The 19,179-nt window shown below is 38.6% G+C and overlaps 1 protein-coding gene across 1 annotated transcript in view; it reads left to right on the forward strand.

Annotated features, from left to right (window-relative positions):
- The window catches only part of PIGU (phosphatidylinositol glycan anchor biosynthesis class U), a 120,674-nt gene that overhangs the window by 63,182 nt on the left and 38,313 nt on the right, over window positions 1-19,179 (forward strand). Inside the window, exon 7 of the mRNA XM_024128344.3 lies at window positions 1,453-1,550. Coding sequence (XP_023984112.1) covers window positions 1,453-1,550 — 98 coding nt within the window. The remainder of the gene's footprint in view (window positions 1-1,452; window positions 1,551-19,179) is intronic.

A 19,179-nucleotide genomic window follows, 5' to 3' on the forward strand; every position in this document is an offset into this window, starting at 1 on the left:
GCATCTTTTCATGTGCCTATTGGCCATCTGTATGTCTTCTTTGGAGAAATGTCTGTTTAGGTCTTTTGCCCATTTTTTGATTGGGTTTTTTTTTGTTATTGAGTTGTGTGAGCTGTTCGTGCAATGTATTTTGGAAATTAATCCCTTGTCAGTCACATTGTTTGCAAATATTTTCTCCCAGTCCATGGGTTCTCTTTTTGTTTTGTTTATGGTTTCCTTTGCTGTGCAAAAGCTTCTAAGTTTGATTAGGTCCCACTTGTTTATTTTTGCTTTTATTTCTATTGCCTTGGGAGACATATCAGTTTTTTTCTTATGACAAAAACAAAGCATGTTTATTATAGGAAGTTTAGAAAATACAGAGAAACAATAATGAAAAATCATCCATAATCCAACCACCCAGAGAAAAACACTATGAAATCTGTGGCCTAGCCTTTTAGTTTAGGTTTTCTTTTTGGCTGCACCACGCATCTGTGGGATCTGAGTTCGCTGACCAGGGATTGAACCTGGGCCCTCAGCAGTGAAAGAGCAAAGTCTTAACCACTGGACCGCCAGGGAATTCCCACCTTTTAGTTTTTCTAAAAATGTATTTATTCATTTTTTTAAAAAGGGGTTATAGTATGTATCTCTTTTATGATCTTCAATTAACAGATTGTGATAAACATCTTTCCATGTCATTGAAAATTCTTTATAACATCATGTTTAATAATTCTACAGTGGTCCATTTTATGTAGGGAATAGGGACATTATTAATAAAAATTAATATATTTTAATTTGAAAAAATAATAAACATATGGCCTGAAGAGAGTACATAAGGAAGGGATGTTATAAAAATAGTGATGGAGGGGCTTCCCTGGTGGCGCAGTGGTTGAGAGTCCACCTGCCGATGCAGGGGACACGGGTTCGTGCTCTGGTCCGGGAAGATCCCACATGCCGCGGAGCGGCTAGGCCCGTGAGCCATGGCCGCTGAGCCTGCGCGTCCGGAGCAAAAAAAAAAAAAAAATAGTGATGGGGTGTTGCAACAAACAAAAGCACACGTTTCACAGCTCTGAATCACATAAGCAATAATTGTAGGCTTAATCAATTGGTAAGTTAAATAGGACATGGACGTTAACAGACTTGATTTCTTTATTCATCTTCGGGCTGAAGTTTTGTAAAATCTTTCTGGGTCTGAAAATTTTACAAGAATTATACCTGTGGTATCTCAGGTTGCTAAAGGTAAGTGGTTTTGACTTCCTTGGTTTCCTTTCATCAGAAATCAAGCCAAGATCCTTCTACTCCTGTGAGTTTGCATAGCATCTTATGCGCCAGGAGATATTTGACAGGTGATTATTTGAGCAGTTATGGAAAGTTTCTTGTTTGGGGGAGTTGCTGAATCTAATCCTAATTGATGTGGCTGGATTATTCCGTATATTTATTTCTTTTTACATTCCATATATTTATTTCTTTTTACAGGTAGTGCCTTCCTCAGTGCTATCTTTCTTGCCTTAGCAACATACCAGTCTCTTTACCCACTCACTTTGTTTGTCCCAGGACTCCTCTATCTCCTCCAGGTAAGCACTTGTTGGTCAGAAGCCAACACTCAGGTGACATTTAATATGTGGACTGTTCCCTGCTTAGGGAAGAGAAGGGCAAGGCACAATAAAGGCAATAGGACTGGGTCCCCAATTCACATTTGCTTGCTTCTACTTGAAAACACAAAGAAACTTGACTAACTTTAAACAAAGTGGACCTAATGATCATTACGTTCTAATTATGCATATCATTGCAAATGTGTCAGTGCGTTTCATTTTCATGTTTGTAATCGGGATCTACCAACCATCTTGCATTCTCCTTTTTTCACCTAATATTCACAGATCCTTCTCTGAGCCCATTTAACTATTTTGTATAACCACACTCACCTCGTAAGGTTCTTGCATGGATGAAATGTAGTGGGTGCACCTCTTGCAATGTTTGGACCATAGTGGGTGATCAGTAGTTTAATTGAAGAATACAAACTGCTGACATTTACTGAGAACATACTACATGTCAGTCATTGTGCTGAACACTCTATAGGCATCTTCTCATTTCACCCTCAGAAGAACTTTATGGGGTAGGTCATATTATTAGCCATATAATAATCTAGTATTAGCCATATTAGACACATGAATTGCAACTGGAATGTAGGGCGGTTTAGTCACTTGCCTAAGGTCACACAGCCAGCAAGTGACTGCCGAGAGGTGAGCTTGTGTAGTCTGACGCAAGAGCCTGCTCTCTAACCTTAATGTCTTTTCTACTCAAATAAGAATATACACATCTCCTCAAGAGCAAATAACTGCTTGCAGGTCCTGCATGGTCCAAATCCATTCTTAGAAGAGAAACATTTCTTGAAAGTGTATGGAGGGCAATGCCAGGATTCAAACCAAGAAATGTCTACTTTCAGAACCCTTGTTCTTAATTATAAACACTGTTGCTGAAACTGAGTGTATACCTACATTTATTGAAATAGACCATGTACTTGTCATTTTAAGTGACTTCATATATCTTTGTGTTGATGTTGATGTACACAATGATACATGTTTAGCTTGATCTTTCTCCTATTTGGGGAATATGAGATGTGCCCTAGTTGTCACTAATACAAATAGTATAGACATTTGTTTTTGAGTTATTTCCTTAAGGTGTGTTCCTCCAGCTGAATCATTGGATCCAAAGGTGTGAGAAGTTTTATAGTTCTTATGAGGCAAGACCAGAGTGTTCACCAGAAAGCTGAAGCCAATTTGCAGTGCCGCCCACCATCAGTGTCTGAAGTGAAGTGAACCACTTCCTCCCAGGTTGCCAGCACTGCCTTTTCAAATTCAATTTATGATCGCTAATTTAATAGATATACCATCATACTGTGAAGTTATTTTACTTTGATTTTCTTTCTAGATTCTTGTTGAATGCAAACATTTTCCCACGTAACAATATGCTGTTGGTATTTTCTTTCTGGCTTCATATTTACAGTTTATTCTTTAGAAAGTCTGAGCGCCAAGAAGAATGCATGCAACCAAATTTTTGTGCAACTATTTATTAAATACATACTAAAAAAAATATGTTTACTCATACACATGAACTGACCAAAAAATTTTAAACTGTTTGTTAAGCCAAATACTAAATACTACCATAAGTAAAATAGCTTTTGTTTAAAACTCAAGGAAATTTCCTCCTGACAACAATGGACAGTACAACTGAGTCATGAAATCAAGCAGCTCAACCAGTCACTTTATTCAGTCCCTCCCTCTGCCAATATGTACTGAGCATCCCAAGTCCAGTATGCTAGACACTATGGTAAGCTCTGCAGATAAAAAGCAATTGAAGGTTATGGAGCTCGGAGTGCTGCAGGAAGACTGCTCTGGCAGCATCGTTTGTCATGGAGTGTAGTGAGGAGGAGCTGAGGTTGAGAAAGGTTAGGCCACTGTATTAGATCGAGTCAGAGGGCTTGATCGGGGGCCCAGACCAGTGTCAGGGGAAATGGAGAGATGAGGGACTAGATGCAGAATTCTAGGGAGTAGAATTGGCTTTGCTGGCAGCTGTATATATGTGGTGAACAGGACTGGAAAGAGTGAGATGAACTTCAGGACCCATTTATGTAGAAATTACAATCCCAGCCCATACTATATTTACATGTTTTTATATAAGTATATGAAGTGGCATTGAAAGGCAGTAGGGCCTTGTGAGTCATGGTAGTGTATTTGGAAAGTCAATCCAATCACGTCCAGGAAATAAACCCATTTGTTTAAATATGAGGGAGGGAACAGAAGAGGAAATTATCTTTAGGTGTGAGTTTCTCACAGAGACCCATGGGCTCCAAGGAGAGAAACTAGAACTAATGTGTGGGAACTACAAGGAGCCCAGTATAAGGCAGTTCTGGGATAGCGTAGGGTGCCTCAAGTGAGGTGAGTTCCCTGTGGATCAGAGTGTTTAGGCCACATACTGAATTGCCACATACTGGGGAGTTGTAGCAAAGCTGTAAGCATCAGCATGGGTAGCTAGACCTGACAGTCTTAAAAATCCTTTCATTCCCCAAATTGAATTGGATTTGATAACCACAAGGAAGTGATACATCTGCTCTTGCTGTTATATTTTTCTGAGTTTTCAGAGCCCTCTGTAGGCATATACATCCCTCTAGGAAAGGTTATGTAATGTACATAAGAGCACAGGCTTGACTGGGACATCTTAAGATGGAAAGCAAAGTAGTCTTAAAGGCTAATGGTACTATATCAAAAGAACAATGGAACCAGCCCAAAGGGGCTTCTACTGGCTAAATTTAGTATATTCTGAGCATCAAAAGAATAATTACTGTAAGTAATTGTAAAACACTGAGTAAATAAGAATCTGTGTGTCCATAGTGATGCTCAGAAAAGGGGCAAGGAGAGAAAAAATGCATATGCCATCATTAGAGATGGCTATTTTTATCAATTTCTTGCTCTGGAAATCAATACTTAAATGGAAAGGACTAAGCAGTTATCCTTTCTTTTTATTTTTTATTTATTTATTTTTAAAATTTTATTTATTTATTTGGTTGTGCCGGGTCTTTGTTGCTGCAGGTGGGCTCCTTAGTTGTGGCACATAGGCTCATTAGTTGTGGCATGTGAACTCTTAGTGGCGGCATGCATGTGGGATCTAGTTCCCTGGCCAGGGATTGAACCTGGGCCCCCTGCATTGGGAGCACTGAGTCTTAACCGCTGAGCCACCAGGGAAGTCCCATATCTTTTCCTTTTCAAAGGAGCTATAGTTCTTCCCTAGCTAATGAAGGAAAGTTCTTTACAGAAAATTACCAGCTTATAACTGTAGAAGGAAGGAGAGAATAGTAAATTATCAGTGAAATTATTAAATCTAGCAAAGATCATCATTGGACGCTAAAGTCATTAATTAGATGAAAGATTTTGGAGAACAGAATATTTGCATTTGCATGGTGCCAAAATAGTACCCCCCTCCCACCTCTAAATTATTTGCTAATAGCAAAGGGAAAAGTAAATCTTTACAAAGGAGTGCTCTGGCAGTCACCACCGTAACCAGGTAATCTAGCTCAGCATCACTTACAGTGGAACGGCCTGACATGATGTGCTTCATGATGTGATGCAGTACAAAGTACACAACATCAGCTCCAAAGTATTTTTTTTTTAACATCTTTATTGGAGTATAACTGTTTTACAATAGCTCCAAAGTATTTTTACCCAGAATGTTAACCTTCGTTAAGCCTTTAGATCTGACTTCTGGTTTTTAGGAAGTACAAGAGCAGAAGAACAAGTTAAATGATACTATGAGGAAATAAATAACCAAAATATAGGACAATCTGTAAGACAGCTGGTCTGCTTCTCTTCAAAAAATCAATGTCATACAAAAGAAAAAGTGAGGGGACTGTTGTAGATTAAAGAGACAGTAACTGACTGGAATGGTGGGTGAGTCTTGACTGGATTCTGGTTTGGAAAAAACAGTTATAAAGGATGTTTGGGGGATACTCAGAATATTTTGAAGATAGATTAGATATTAGATGATGATAGGAAATTGTTAACTTTTTGGATGTGATAATAGTATTATGGTATATAGGAGTATGTCCTTATTTTTAGGAGCTGTAATGCAGAAGTCTTTGGGAGAGAAGTGTCATGATGTGTAGAAAATTCATACACACAGAAAAGTTTATATATGGCAATGTGTTATGGTTTAATCTAGATGACAGACATATGATTGATTATTGTATTATTTTTTCAAATTTTCTGTGTGTTCGAAAATTTTACAATGAAAAGGAGAGACATTAGAATACAGGCCCTGAAGTTGTCTTGGCTTGGATTCTGCTTAGCTCCATGACCCTGGGAAGTGATTACTTAACTTCTCTATGCCTCAATTTCCTCATCTGTAAAATGGAGATAATGCAATAGTAGCTACTGCAAAGGGTTAATACATGTCAAGTATTTAGAACAGTATGATACAAATTCAGTAGACATTAGTTATGGTTATTAGTATTCAAATGTTCATAGAAAGGACATGGTTACCAGTGTGAAGATAAGTGGGGTGATAGGGGGAAGAGAATTCATTTTCTAGAGTCAGAGGAACTGTAAACATTAGTTTGTACTTACCCCTTTGATACTACAAATCTGCCTCCATTCTGCTGGTACTATTTCTAGAGGGTTTTACAAAAGGCAGGTGGTAGACAAGCTAACGTCTGATCAGTGCCAAAGGCAAAGCTGTTTTTCTCTTCCCTACATGAGACACAGAAAGGCTTCATGATCAAAGGCAGGGGATGCTGCATCTGGCTCCCTGGTGAGTCACTTCTGAGAATGGTAGTTTGAGCCCATCTGGTCCCTTCCCCCAACTTTACTCTTCCTCTGACCTTGGCTTACGGCCTAGTTTCCAAATTAGAGAGAAGCTTAAAATGTTATGTTCTGATAGCATGCAGAATACAATAGCCCTAAAGTGCACAGGACCAAGAGGCTACAGTGAAGTATATGCCAAGTGCACAGGACCTCAAGGGTGAAGCTGTGAAGCTGGCAGAGGGAGGTTCATGCAGTCAGGGAAGTTTCTAGTCCCCTCCTTCCTTTTGCTTGGGATTCCTTAGGTGGTTTGAGGTCCTTATTTTCTTTGAAAGAACAGAAACCAGGGTAAAATAACCTTGTGAGTGTTCTTATGGTTTTTGCTTTAATCTAATCTGACCTCTTGTCTTTGAACTGAAAAAGTTAATTCTGTGATTTCTATATTTCTGGAGCTTGGAGCAGGTCACATGATACTAGCTTGCACTAAAGAAGCCAAACCCAACCAGGTCTTTCTTGCCAACTGGGCCCTTCCCCAGGCTTTCTTTGGGGCCTTATTTAGAATTTTCACATCTTACTCCTTCTTTCCCCAGCAATGTTCTGTTAGCTCTTCTGCTTCCAGGAGGGGGCCAAAGCAGAGGTGGCAATGCTCTTACCTTCCTTTCTTTTTATTTATTTATTTTATTATTTATTTTTCCCTGCATCGGGTCTCAGTTGCAGCGCACAGGCTCTTTGTTGCAGCACGCGGGCTTCTCTCTATTTGTGGCTTTTGGGCTCCAGAGCACGTGGACTTTGTAGTTGCAACGTGGGGACTCTCTAGTTGTGGCACGTGGGCTTAGTTGCCCCACCAGGGATCAAACCTGAGTCCCCTGCATTGGAAGATGGATTCTTAACCACTGCACCACCAGGGAAGTCCCCCTTTCTTTTTAGAACAGGTAAAAATGAGGGTAAGGGGTTGATCATGCATTTGCAATAAACTTTTTACCAGTTTTATTGCCTCTAGTATACCTAATCATATAAAATATATCTCCTGGGTCTCATTCTGATATTCTAAGAGTTTAGATATAAAAACTTTTGTTAGGTTTCAACTCTCTTTGAGAGTTTTTTCTGATAACTGACTTTTTCCTTTTTGCACCATGTCCTAGAAAGAAAATTGTTTCTATATAGAAAATGCTTTTCTCCCTGGTACTTTAGAGAGTTGGTGGGGGAGGGAGATAATTATACATTTCTCCTCTTCCTTATTATAGGTTGGCTTTTCCTGAAGCAATCTGAGAATTTTCTTACTTCTGTAAATATTTTTATGTGTTAGCAACAATGTGACTTCTGGGATACAACTACATACTGGTTTAATTTTTCAGGTTGAGTGTGCACATAGCCCATGGACCACATCTGTCCCACAGATGTGTTTTATGTAACCTAAGTGTTTATTTTATTAGTTGTCAATATTTTTAAAATTCATGTTAAAAATTTATATTTCTGGCTTCTTTTGAAAAATTGGAAGGTCTGTCTTCTTTAGTTTACCTCTTCAGTTTACCACAATCCCTATGCTTCATCTCAATCACACTTCACTCATTTGTTACCTGCCTGGCTCCTTTAGGTATTTGAGTGTGTGTGTTTGTGTGTGTGTGCGTGTGTGTGTGTGTGGCTGTGTCTGTGTTTATATCCACTAAGAGATCTAGAAACAATGACCAACCCAGTATCAGTGATTACCCTTGGAGCTCAGATTGTAATCTTACTATTTTTACCCATTAAAAGAAACTAGCGTTTCTTAGAGAAATGGCTGATTCTATCTTTAGGTCAGGAAATGTACAGGATGATCCTGTAACGTTGTGATACCAGATAACAAGGAAACTATCAAAGACTCCTGTGGAATCTAAAAAATAGTACAAATGAATGTATATGCAAAACAGAAACAGGCTCCCAGATATAGAAAACAAACTTGTGGTTACCAAAGGGAAGAGGGAAGTGGGGAGGGACAAATTACGGGTATGGGATTAACATGTTTTATGTGGTTTTATGTATTTTGTATTTTAATTTTACAATAAAAAGTTTTAAAAAATTGATCTGAATGTTAGAGGCACCATTCTTCCAACACTTCTACTTACATACTTTTCATTTTAAGTCAACATTTGCTATTGAGCAAAACAGGTAGGTAAAATGAATGCTCAATCTGTTCACTGGGAAATTTGCAATGTGGACCTCTAGATTAAGTTTGGCTCTAGGGTTTGTAAATAACAAGCCATCAAAGGATTGCCTGAGTTTCTCTTCTTAAGAATTTCAGGGGCTTCCCTGGTAGCGCAGTGGTTAAGAATCCTTCTGCCAATGCAGGGGACAAGGGTTCAAGCCCTGGTCTGGGAAGATCCCACATGCCGCGGAGCAGCTAACCCCGTGCACCACAACTACTGAACCTGCACTCTAGAGCCCATGAGCCACAGCTACTGAAGCCCGTGCACCTAGAGCCCGTGCTCTGCAACGAGAAGCCACTGCAAATAGAAGCCTGTGCACTGCAATGAAGAGTAGCCCCCGCTCACCGAAACTAGAGAAAGCCCGCATGCAGCAACGAAGACCCAACGCAGCCAAAAATAATAAATAAATAAAATAAAATAAAATAATTTCAGGTGTGCCTTACTTTATGTAATAGGAGTAGTCCTAAAAGATTACTTATTCTTTAATTGAGGCAAATTTTTATAAGTAGACTCAGTAAATATTCTACATTATATTTTCAGGGCTCTATTACCCAAAGCCAAACCTGACTGCAAGACCAAGTCTTAAAAATTATACCTAAAATTTAATACACATTTTATAATCACAAATTTGCTGGTGGGGGGAATCATTTCCTACTCAAACAACAACAGTAACACTTCAGGTCCAATAAAGCACTGAGAACATGGCAGCAAACCAAACCTGGGAGGCTGCTAATGGGATCTGCGAAGTTTGAAAAGCCTCTCATATCTTGGGTATGTGCTCAGGAGTCTACTAAGAGAACCACTTTGAACAGTCTACCTTGATTCATTTCTTCATGGCTGTCTCACTTCCCACCTTATTTCTTTTTAAATGTCCTTAGTAGGAAGGAAGGGGGAAACAAAAACTTTTTGCTTTCAAGGGTTTTGGGGTTTTTTTGTTTGTTTGTTTCTCCCCTGGGCTATGGTTTTCTCCCTCCCTCTTTCCTTTCCTTCTATACTAGATGGCAGTATTTTTGAAGAAGAAGAGAAGATCAGGATTATCAAAGGCAGGTAGAAGTCTAGAAGGGAACTCAGAACGTGTGTCTTCCTCTTTAAATGTATCTAGGGATGCCTCCTCTTTGCTGAATTATTTTCTATCCCCAGAAATGTACTATTTTCTTAAAACTTTGTTCTTTTAGAGCAGCATTGTCAATAGAACTTTTTGTGATGATATGTTCTGTACCTGTATATTGTCAGTACAGTAGCCATGAGCCTCATGTGGTGATTGAATACTTGCAGTGTGCTAGCGAGACTGAGGAACTGAATTTTTAATGTTAATTAATTTCCATTAATTTAGATTTTTTATTTTTTTATTTCTTTTATTTATATTTGGCTGCGTTGGGGTTTCGTTGCTGCGTGCGGTCTTTCTCTAGTTGTGGTGAGCGGGGGCTACTCTTCGTTGCGGTGTGCAGGCTTCTCATTGCGGTGGCTTCTCTTTGCTGTGGAGCACGGGCTCTGGGTGCGCGGGCTTCAGTAGTTGTGGCACGCGGGCTCAGTAGTTGTGGCTCGCGGGCTCTAGAGCACAGGCTCAGTAGTTGTGGTGCACGGGCTTAGTTGCTCTGCAGCATGTGGGATCTTCCGGACCAGGGCCCGAACCCGTGTCCCCTGCATTGGCAGGGTGATTCTTAACCACTGCACCACCAGGGAAGTCCCCATTAATTTAGATTTAAATAACCACATGTGGCTAGGGGACAGCACAGTTTTTGTTGTTTTAAATTTAATTTTATTTTAAAATGTTTTTTTATTGTGGTAAAAGTCACATAATATAAAACATACTATTTTAACCGTATTTAACTGTACAGTTCAGTGGCACTAAGTACATTCACATTGTTGTGCAACTCTCACCATCATCCATCTCCCGAATTTTTCACCTTTCTAAACTGAAACTCTGTCCCAATTTAACACTAACTCTCCATTCCTCCGCCCCACCACCCCACCCCCTGACATCTACCAATGTACTTTCTGACTCTATGAATTTGACTCTTCTAGGTACCTCGTATAAATGGAATCAAACACCTAATGTATATTGGAATGCATTTTTAAGGTTAACCTAATATATGGACAGCACAGTTTTAAAGAGAAGTAAGAGTAGAGCTACACGTGTGCAAGCTTAGAGAGCAGCCGTAGGGTTGATCCGGTTCCATTCCCCTCATTATCTGTTAACAGTAATGTTTTCTCCGTTCTCTTGACTGACTTCCCATTCTCCTTAAAGTCTTTTTTAAAAAAATATTTATTTATTTATTTGGCTACACAAGGTCTTAGTTGCGGCATGCGGGATCTTAGTTGCGGCATGCGGGATCTAGTTCCCTGAGCAGGGATCAAACCTGCATTGGGAGCGTGGAGTCTTAACTGCTGGACCACCAGGGAAGTCCCCTCATTAAAGTCTTTACCATGGAGTTATGATGTCTATAATTTATCTTAAAATACTTCTGCATAGAGCATCTGATATTACACACATGCCAGTTAGTTTCAGCCTCAGCTCAAGGGGCAATGAGTTACTTTAATGAAGCATCCATGCTGCATGGTGCTCATCCAGCTTTGTATCAGAAAGACCACACTCCACAGGTGGCTGCCATAGGTGCTCTGCATAGCTTGAGCTGCACCTTTGCTAATTATAGCATAGTTAATGTCAGAAGCAGATTGGATTTTTATTGGTGAGATTAGTTGAATGTTAGAAGTAGGCACTCATTGGTGAAAATGAAGTATTCTGTCCTCATCCCTGCTATTTTGTTCTTTTCTTAATACTTCTTTCTTTGTCATCCCAAGTAACTGTTCTCTTTAGTTTCTGATTTATCCTTCCTGTATTTCTTTTGCACAAATGAGCCAATACATGTATATTTTCTTCAATCTCCTTCTTTCTTATATGAAGAATAGCATACTATAGGTACTCTTTTATGCTTTGCTTTTTTACACTTAATATTATTTCCTGGAAATCTCTACTTATAGATACATAGAGGTCTTCCTCATTCTTTTTTAAGTGGCTTAGTACTCCATTTTGTGGACATACCATAGTTTATTCAACTTCTCTCCTATGTATAAGAATTTAGATTGTTTCCAGTATTTTGCAATTACAATTAGTGCTTCAATGAGTAACCTTGTATATATGTATTTTCGTGTTGTTAGAGGTATATCTTCAAGGCAGATTTCTAGAAGTATTAGAATTACTGGATCCAACGGTTAAGTGTATATGTAGTTTGTTAGGTCTTTTCAAATTTCCCTCCAGAAGGAGTGTACAAATTTTCTGTGCCCACCAATAAAATATGAGAGTGCCTGTTTCCCCACAACCTCACTGAGTGTGTTATCACATTTAAAATTTTTGCCAGTCTGGTGAGAAATGGTATCTCAGCGTTGTTTTAATTTGCATTTTTCTGAATATGAGTGAGTTTGAACATTTTTTAATATTTGTGAATTGTCCATTACCCACCCTCCTCATTTTTCTATTGGATTTATTAGGTCTTATTTCCCTCAATTTTTAAGAATATGGGGAGTATTAACCCTTTGTCTATAAATATTTTCTTCCAGTTTTTCATTTGTCCTTTTTATAGTGTTCTTTTAACAGCTTTTATTTTTTAATCAAGATATAATTTATATACCATATAATTTACCTATTTAAAGTGTACAATTCAATGATTTTTACTCTATTTACAGAGTTATGCAGCCATCACCACAATAAAACTAGCATATTTTTATCACCCATAAAGAAACCCCATACCCATCCATTATGCTAATTTGTTTTGCCCCCGTGTCCCACACCCCTCCAGCCCTAGGCAACCACTTTTCTGCTTTCTGTGTTTGTAGATTTTCTTATCCCGGACGTTTCATAAGAATGGTATCATACAATATGCGGTCTTTTATGACTGGCTTCCTTCATTTAGCGTGATGTTTTTAGGGTTCATCCCTGTCGTAGCATGTTTTAGTACTTTATTCCAAATAGTATTGCCAAATAATATTCCATTATATGAATATGCTATATTTTATTTATTCATTCACCAGTTGATAGGTGTTTGGATTGTTTCTACTTTTTTGCTATTTATGAATAATGCTGCTGTGAACAGTTGCATACATGTTTTTGTGTGGGCACATATTCTCATTTTATTTATGGTATTTTTAATACGTAAAACGTTTCATTTTTATTGCCTCTGGATTTTGAACTTTTCCCTACGTCAGGTTAAAGATGAATTTACCATGTTTTTTCCTAGTACGTCATGGTTTCATTAAACAAAATTTACTAATTTTTTACTAAACTTAATTCATTTAGAGTTTAATTCTTGTGAATGGTGTGAGATATAAATCTAATTTTTTTCTTTTTTCAATAGGTTACCTAGTTGTCCTGACACCATTTATTAAAAAGTCCATCTGTACCCCAGAGATATGCCACCTTTGGCTTATACTAAATTTCTATAAGTATTTTGGTCTAATACTGGCTTTCTATTTTATTCTACTAGTCTGTCTATTTATGTGCCAATATTGTGCTATTTTAATTATACAGCTTTCATAGTATATTTTAATGTGTGATAGGGCTAGTCTCCCCCTTCATGATTTTTCCTTATCACTGTTTTCCTAGCTATTGTTGCATGTTTGTTTTTCCATGCAAACTTTAATATCATCTTGTTTAATTCCATAAAACAGCTTGTCGGCATTTTTATTGGGATTGCATTGTTGTACTGAATTTATAAATTAATTTAGGGAGAACTGATGATGTTGAATCATCCTAAACAACAACAGGGGATATCTGTACATTTGTTCAAGTCTGTGTTAATGTCTTTCAGGAGTGTTTTGAAATTTTCCTTGAATAGGTTTTACACATTTCCTGTTAAATTTAATTCTAAGTTTTATTTTCCTTGATGTTTTCTCTACCATCGTGTCCTATAATTGTCTTTTATTTGTGCATATGAAGGCTGTTTGTATCTTTTTTTTCTTTCCAGGTTTATTGAGATATAATTGACATACAGCACCATATGTTTAAGGTATACAGTACAATGAATTGACCTACATACATCATGAAATGATTACCACAATAAGTTTAGTAAACATCATCATCTCATATAGATAGAAAATAAAAGAGAAAGAAAAAATATTTTCCCTTGTGATGAGAACTCTTAGGATTTGCTCTAACAACTTTCTTATATAACATCCAGCAGTGTTAATTATATTTATCATGTTGTACTTTACTTCCCTAGTACTCATTTATCTTATAACTGGAAGTTTGTACCTTTTGACCACCTTCATCCAATTCCCCTGCATCTGGTAACCACAAATCTGATCTCTTTTTCTATGAGTTTGTTTTTGAAGTATAACTGATCTACAGCACTATGTTAGTTCCTGGTCCACAACGTAGTGATTCAGTATTTCTGTATATTACAAAATGATCATGGCTATTTGTATGTTAGTTTTATACCCTGCCACTCCACTGAATTATCTTATTGTTTGTTACTTTTATTATGAGTAGTTGTTGCATATATCTAGATACCGACATGAGTTCTTACCTTTAAGCTGTTTGTGATACATATATCAATAGCTTTTCTTTTCTTTCTTTTTTTTTTTTTTTGCGGTACATGGGCCTCTCACTGTTGTGGCCTCTCCCGTTGTGGAGTACAGGCTCCGGATGCGCAGGCCCAGCGGCCGTGGCTCACGGGCCTAGCCGCTCCGCAGTATGTGGGATCCTCCCGGACCGGGGCACGAACCCGCGTCCCCTGCATCGGCAGGCGGACTCTCAACCACTGCGCCATCAGGGAAGCCCGATAGCTTTTCTTATCTTGAACTAACCTTGAACTTTTGGAATAAACCCAACTTAGTCATAACACAACTTTATCATGATCTTTTTCATGTGTTGTTGAATTAGATAATATTTCACTTAGCATTTTTGCATTTGTGTTGGTAATTGATTTTGGTATCAAGCTTATAATATTTGCTGTGAAATAGTTAATGTAAGATTAGAATCACCTGCTTCTTGAATGTTGGTAGAACTTTCCTCTAAAACTGGCTGGGCCTGCTCTTTTTTTTCTTTTTCTTTTTTTTTAATAATTATCTCTAGATAGAATTTTTTTAATGAATTTATTTTATTTATTTTTGGCTGCGTTGGGTCTTCGTTGCTGTGCATGGGCTTTCTCTAGTTGCGGCGTGCGGGCTTCTCATTGTGGTGGCTTCTCTTGCTGTGTAGAGCATAGGCTGTAGGTGCACGGGCTTCAGTAGCTGTGGCACACGGGCTCAGTTGTTGTCACTTGTGGACTCTAGAGTGCAGGCTTAGTAGTTGTGGCGCACGGGCTTAGTGGCTCTGTGGCATGTGGGATCTTCCCGGACCACGGCTCAAACCCACGTCCCCTGCATTGGCAGGAAGATTCTTAAGCACTGTGCTACCAGGCAAGTCCCCTGCTCTTTTCTTATGGGAGAAATTTTCATTACTAATTCAATTTCTTAAATGGTTATAAGACCATTCACATTTTCTATGTCTTCTTGAATTAGTTTTTTCCCTAACTTTTTTTTTTTTTTTGACTATACCGCGCAGTATGTGGGATCTTAGTTCCCCATCTATGGGTCGAACCTGCGCCCCGTGCACTGGAAGCTCAGAGTCTTAACCACTGGACCGCCAGGGAAGTCTCTCCCTAACTTTTTATTTCATGCTTTCACAAAAGTTGAAAGACTAATGTAATAAATACCCTTAGTTTGGATTCTCCTTTTCTATATCTCTATAGATATATAGTTTTTTTTTCTTTTTTTTTTTCCTAACTCATTTGCAGAGAAGTTTCAGACAATAAGACATATCAATCCTGAATACTCAGCAGGTAACTCTTAAGAACTAGAGCATTCTTCTACATAACCATAATACTATTAGCACACCCCAGAAGATTAGCTTTCAGAGATTAATATTATCTAATGTATACACTCTAAATTCAAATTCCCCAATTTATACATGACTTTTATAGCATTTTGGGGGAGAGATGGGGTTCAAGATCCAGTCAAGGATCATTGTCATCTCCTTTATCTCCACCTTTTGTTTTTTAATAACACCAGCGTTTTAAGTGAACCATTTAAATTATTTATATTTTCCATAGACTGTATCCATTTTGCCTCAGTTTTTAAACACATTGGCATACTTTTTTCTTTTTAATTAATTAATTTATTTTTGGCTGTGCTCGGGCTTTCTCTAGTTGTGGTGAGTGGGAGCTACTCTTCGTTGCAGCATGTGGCGTTCTCATTGTGGTGGCTTCTCTTGTTGCAGAGCATGGAGTCTAACTGTGCAGGCTTCAGTAGTTGTGGCGCACAGGCTGTAGAGTGCAGGCTCAGTAGTTGTGGCTCACGGGCTTAGTTGCTCCGCAGTATGTGGGATCTTCCCGGACCAGGGATCGAACCTGTGTCCCCTGCATTGGCAGGCGGATTCTTTTTTTTTTAACATCTTTATTGGTGGCAGCAGATTCTTACCCACTGCACCACCAGGGAAGTCCGGCATACTTTTTTTTTTTTTTTTTTTTTTTCTCTAGTTGCGGCGTGCGGGCTTCTCATTGTGGTGGCTTCTCTTGCTGTGTAGAGCATAGGCTGTAGGTGCACGGGCTTCAGTAGCTGTGGCACACGGGCTCAGTTGTTGTCACTTGTGGACTCTAGAGTGCAGGCTTAGTAGTTGTGGCGCACGGGCTTAGTGGCTCTGTGGCATGTGGGATCTTCCCGGACCACGGCTCAAACCCACGTCCCCTGCATTGGCAGGAAGATTCTTAAGCACTGTGCTACCAGGCAAGTCCCCTGCTCTTTTCTTATGGGAGAAATTTTCATTACTAATTCAATTTCTTAAATGGTTATAAGACCATTCACATTTTCTATGTCTTCTTGAATTAGTTTTTTCCCTAACTTTTTTTTTTTTTTTGACTATACCGCGCAGTATGTGGGATCTTAGTTCCCCATCTATGGGTCGAACCTGCGCCCCGTGCACTGGAAGCTCAGAGTCTTAACCACTGGACCGCCAGGGAAGTCTCTCCCTAACTTTTTATTTCATGCTTTCACAAAAGTTGAAAGACTAATGTAATAAATACCCTTAGTTTGGATTCTCCTTTTCTATATCTCTATAGATATATAGTTTTTTTTTCTTTTTTTTTTTCCTAACTCATTTGCAGAGAAGTTTCAGACAATAAGACATATCAATCCTGAATACTCAGCAGGTAACTCTTAAGAACTAGAGCATTCTTCTACATAACCATAATACTATTAGCACACCCCAGAAGATTAGCTTTCAGAGATTAATATTATCTAATGTATACACTCTAAATTCAAATTCCCCAATTTATACATGACTTTTATAGCATTTTGGGGGAGAGATGGGGTTCAAGATCCAGTCAAGGATCATTGTCATCTCCTTTATCTCCACCTTTTGTTTTTTAATAACACCAGCGTTTTAAGTGAACCATTTAAATTATTTATATTTTCCATAGACTGTATCCATTTTGCCTCAGTTTTTAAACACATTGGCATACTTTTTTCTTTTTAATTAATTAATTTATTTTTGGCTGTGCTCGGGCTTTCTCTAGTTGTGGTGAGTGGGAGCTACTCTTCGTTGCAGCATGTGGCGTTCTCATTGTGGTGGCTTCTCTTGTTGCAGAGCATGGAGTCTAACTGTGCAGGCTTCAGTAGTTGTGGCGCACAGGCTGTAGAGTGCAGGCTCAGTAGTTGTGGCTCACGGGCTTAGTTGCTCCGCAGTATGTGGGATCTTCCCGGACCAGGGATCGAACCTGTGTCCCCTGCATTGGCAGGCGGATTCTTTTTTTTTTAACATCTTTATTGGTGGCAGCAGATTCTTACCCACTGCACCACCAGGGAAGTCCGGCATACTTTTTTTTTTTTTTTTTTTTTTTTTTTTGTGGTATGCGGGCCTCTCGGCATACTTTTTAATATTTTATTTATTGACCCTGATGCAGCCATAGTTATTTCTCCTTTTATATTCCTGTATTATTTGTTCCCTCTTTTCTTTGATCTGTCTTTGATCTATTTTATCTATCTTATTGTTAGTCATTTCTAAAAGCTGGCTTTTGGCTTCTTGATTCCTTAGATATTTCAGGTTTGGTTTCAGACCAATGCAATACATCAAGTCACACAAATTTTTTGGTTTCCCAGTGCATATAAAAGTTATGTTTACACTATATTGTAGTCTATTAAGAGTGCAATAGGGGGCTTCCCTGGTGGCGCAGTGGTTGAGAGTCCGCCTGCCGATGCAGGGGACACGGGTTTGTTCCCTGGTCCGGGAAGATCCCACATGCCATGGAGCGGCTGGGCCCGTGAGCCATGGCCGCTGAGCCTGTGTGTCCGGAGCCTGTGCTCCGCAATGGGAGAGGCCACAGCAGTGAGAGGGCCTGCGTACCGAAAAAAAAAAAAAGAGTGCAATAGCATTATATCAAAAAAAGTGCATATCTTAATTAAAAAATACTTTATTGCTAAAAATTGCTAACCATCTTCATCTGAGCCTTCAGTGAATCATAATCTTCTGCTGGTAGAGGGTCTTGCCTCAATGTTTTGTTTTGTTTCCTTTTTGATTTATTTTTTTAAATTTAATTTATTTTTTTATACAGCAGGTTCTTATTAGTTATCCATTTTATGCATATTAGTGTATATATGTCAATCCCAATCTCCCAATTCATCACACCATCACCACCAGCCCCCCCGGCACTATCCCCCCTTGGTGTCCATATGTTTGTTCTCTACATCTGTGTCTCAGTTTCTGCCCTGCAAACTGGTTCATCTGTACCATTTTTCTAGGTTCCACATATATGCTTTAATATACGATATTTGTTTTTCTCTTTCTGACTTACTTCACTCTGTATGACAGTCTCTAGATCTATCCACGTCTCTACAAATGACCCAATTTCGTTCCTTTTTATGACTCAGTAACATTCCATTGTATATATGTACCACATCTTTATCCATTCATCTGTGAATGGGCATTTAGGTTGCTTCCATGACCTGGCTATGGTAAATAGTGCTGCAGTGAACATTGGGGTGCATGTGTCTTTTTGAATTACGGTCTTCTCTGGGTATACATGCCAGTAGTGGGATTGCTGGGTCATATGATAATTCTACTTTTAGTTTTTTAAGGAACCACCATACCGTTCTCCATAGTGGCTGTATCAATTTACATTCCCACCAACAGTGCAAGAGGGTTCCCTTTTCTCCACACCCTCTCCAGCATTTGTTGTTTGTAGATTTTCTGATGATGCCCATTCTAACTGGTCAGAGGTGATACCTCATTGTAGTTTTGATTTGCATTTCTCTAATAATTAGTGATGTTGAGCAGCTTTTCATGTGCTTCTTGGCCATCTGTATGTCTTGTTTGGAGAAATGTCTATTTAGGTCTTCTGCCCATTTTTCAGTTCGGTTGTTTGTTTTTTTAATATTGAGCTGCATGAGCTATTTATATATTTTGGAGAGTAATCCTTTATGCGTGGCTTCGTTTGCAAATATTTTCTCCCATTCTGAGGGTTGTCTTTTCGTCTTGATTGTAGTTTCCTTGCCTTTGCAAAAGCTTTTAAGTTTCATTAGGTCCCATTTGTTTATTTTTGTTTTTATTTCCATTACTCTAGGAGGTGGATCAAAAAAGATCTTGCTGTGATTTGTGTCAAAGTGTTCTTCCTTTGTTTTCCTCTAAGAGTTTTATAGTGTCTGGTCTTACATTTAGGTCTTGAATCCATTTTGAGTTTATTTTTGTGTATGGTGTTAGG

Source organism: Physeter macrocephalus, chromosome 14, assembly GCF_002837175.3.
Source record: "Physeter macrocephalus isolate SW-GA chromosome 14, ASM283717v5, whole genome shotgun sequence".
Lineage (NCBI taxonomy): Eukaryota > Metazoa > Chordata > Mammalia > Artiodactyla > Physeteridae > Physeter > Physeter macrocephalus.